This window comes from Pteropus vampyrus, unplaced genomic scaffold (assembly GCF_000151845.1).
Source record: "Pteropus vampyrus isolate Shadow unplaced genomic scaffold, Pvam_2.0 Scaffold1047, whole genome shotgun sequence".
Classification (NCBI taxonomy): Eukaryota; Metazoa; Chordata; class Mammalia; order Chiroptera; family Pteropodidae; genus Pteropus; species Pteropus vampyrus.
The window spans coordinates 2,643-4,518 of record NW_011889828.1 but is presented as its reverse complement, the minus strand read 5'-3'; the positions used below and the strand labels follow the sequence as shown (position 1 = coordinate 4,518).

General features: G+C 66.8%; 1 protein-coding gene across 1 annotated transcript in view; it reads right to left on the bottom strand.

Moving 5' to 3' along the window:
* Positions 1–20: 20 nt before the first annotated feature.
* LOC105310074 (ladinin-1-like) overlaps positions 21–1,876 on the bottom strand; it is a 3,382-nt gene continuing 1,526 nt past the window's right edge. Inside the window, exons 2-3 of the mRNA XM_011386295.2 lie at positions 827–1,614; positions 21–338 (exon numbers count right to left, since the gene is read on the bottom strand). Of these exons, the coding sequence (XP_011384597.2) occupies positions 54–338; positions 827–1,614 (1,073 nt within the window). The 3' untranslated portion in view covers positions 21–53. The remainder of the gene's footprint in view (positions 339–826; positions 1,615–1,876) is intronic.

The following is a 1,876-nucleotide window of genomic DNA, read 5'->3' as shown; positions in this document are numbered from 1 at the left end:
GGCTTCTCCCACCAGGTGGGGCTGCTCACGTGTGTCCACACCTGCTTTCCAGGTCACTGACCTGCCGTCCTCATGTAACCCAGCCTCCTCTGCTCTTGACTGCCTTGGAAATCCAAGCCCTCCTCTATGCAGACAGCCTTACTGGTAACTGTCCCAAGGCCCTGTGCTGTGACGGACGCCGGTTCCTTTGGTTTGTCCTCCCCTGAACTGGACGAAGGTGCCTGGACGCTCACCCGGAAAGAGATGGTCCGGGGGCTGGAGCGCTGGAGGGAGCTGCTGTAGGTGGCCCGGGTGGGCGAGGACGTGTCCGCCTCTTTCTCCTTGCTGGGAATTTTCACCTGGATATGGACGGGGCAATGTCACACAGGTGTTCTGGGTATCCCCCTGAGCCCAAGCTGCCATGGGGACCCCAGGCGGCCTGGCCCCTCCCAGGAGCTGCAGGAGGAAGCAGGGAGTAAGGCAGTCCCGTGCCTTCCTCTGCCACCTGCCCGTCTGCCTCTGCTGTGGGGATGGTGGACACAGCCCTGTATTGCCAGACCGCCAGGCGGAGCTTCCCAGCGGAACTTCTAGCAGGATCGGGCTCTTTCCCAGAGATTGCTGGGGTCCCGAAGTCCAGCCCCTGGACGAGGAGATGCCCCCGTCACAGCTGATGACCCTTTCAGCTGCCCGCAGCCTACCCCTGCCTCGGTATCCCCATTCTGACAGTGGCCGGATGCAGGCAGGGAGAGAAGACACAGACGAAATCGGCCGGAGGGGAGAGGACAGGACACGGCGAGGGCGCCAGGGGCCACGTGGGTGGGGCTGGGGGGGCGGGAGCACTGCCGACCTGGAGTGTGACGGGCGGGAGGTGGGACACCGTGCTCGGAGGATCGGATGCCCCCGGTTCTGCCGAGGACCGGGGGGTCTTCTCAGGCAGGTCCCTTGCCCTCTGCTCGGAGCTGGTGCACAGGCCTCCCCCGGCGGCGGGTGGCTCCTGGGCCTGCGGCTCCTCCGAGGAGACGGCCCTCTTCGGGACCAGCCGTGTCTCTGATCCCGGTGACTTCTCGAAGACCGACGCCTTCTCAGACACCAGTCTCCTCTCGGCGGTTGACGGCTTGCCTGGGGCCGGCAGCTTCTCGGTCACCCCGGTTCTCTCTGGGGCTGGCTTCCCCGGCCCCAGCGCTCCCTGTGCGCCCAGCCTCGTTTCCAGTGCCGACGCCTTCTCCGGGAGAGGGGACTCGGAGGCTGCGGGCTTCCCCGAGACGCCCTTCAGCCCGCCTCCCGGCTCCCTGGCCGCCAAGCTCTCCTCCTCCCTGGCCCAGGGGCCACGCTGCTCGCGGCTCAGCCTGCGGCGAGGTGGTGCCTCGACCTCCCTCTTGGGCACGAGGGGCTGCTGCTGCACCTGCGCAGGCCCCAGGCTGTCCCCTCCTCCTCCTGCCTCCAGCTGCCCCTGGGTGGGGGTCTGCGCAACCTCCACTGCCCGCCGCCTCTGCCTCCGCTCCTGCCGGGTCCTGACGACGGCCTGGACGCCCTCGTTCCCATCTCCAGGGGCCGGCGGTGGTGACTCGGGCCCCTCTGCCTCCTCCACGCTTGGCAGTCTGAGCCGGAAGACAGGACGGGGTGACAGACAGAATCAGAGGGTGTTGGGGGGCTGTGACCCGATGTGGATGCCTCCAGGGAGGGGTGAGGAAGCAGAGCCCTGCCCCCGCCTCCCTTAAAGAAGGGTCACTTCCGTCTGCTCTGCACGTCGGGCTTCCAAGGTGTCATCTGGACAAAGCACGCCATGCTTTGCCAAGCAGTTTCTGAACCCCGCCAGGCCCAGGCGTCCCATGCTCAGATCAATCAACAGACGGGGGCGGAGACGCCTTTACCCGTGCGGTCCGTGCTGGGCACTGCA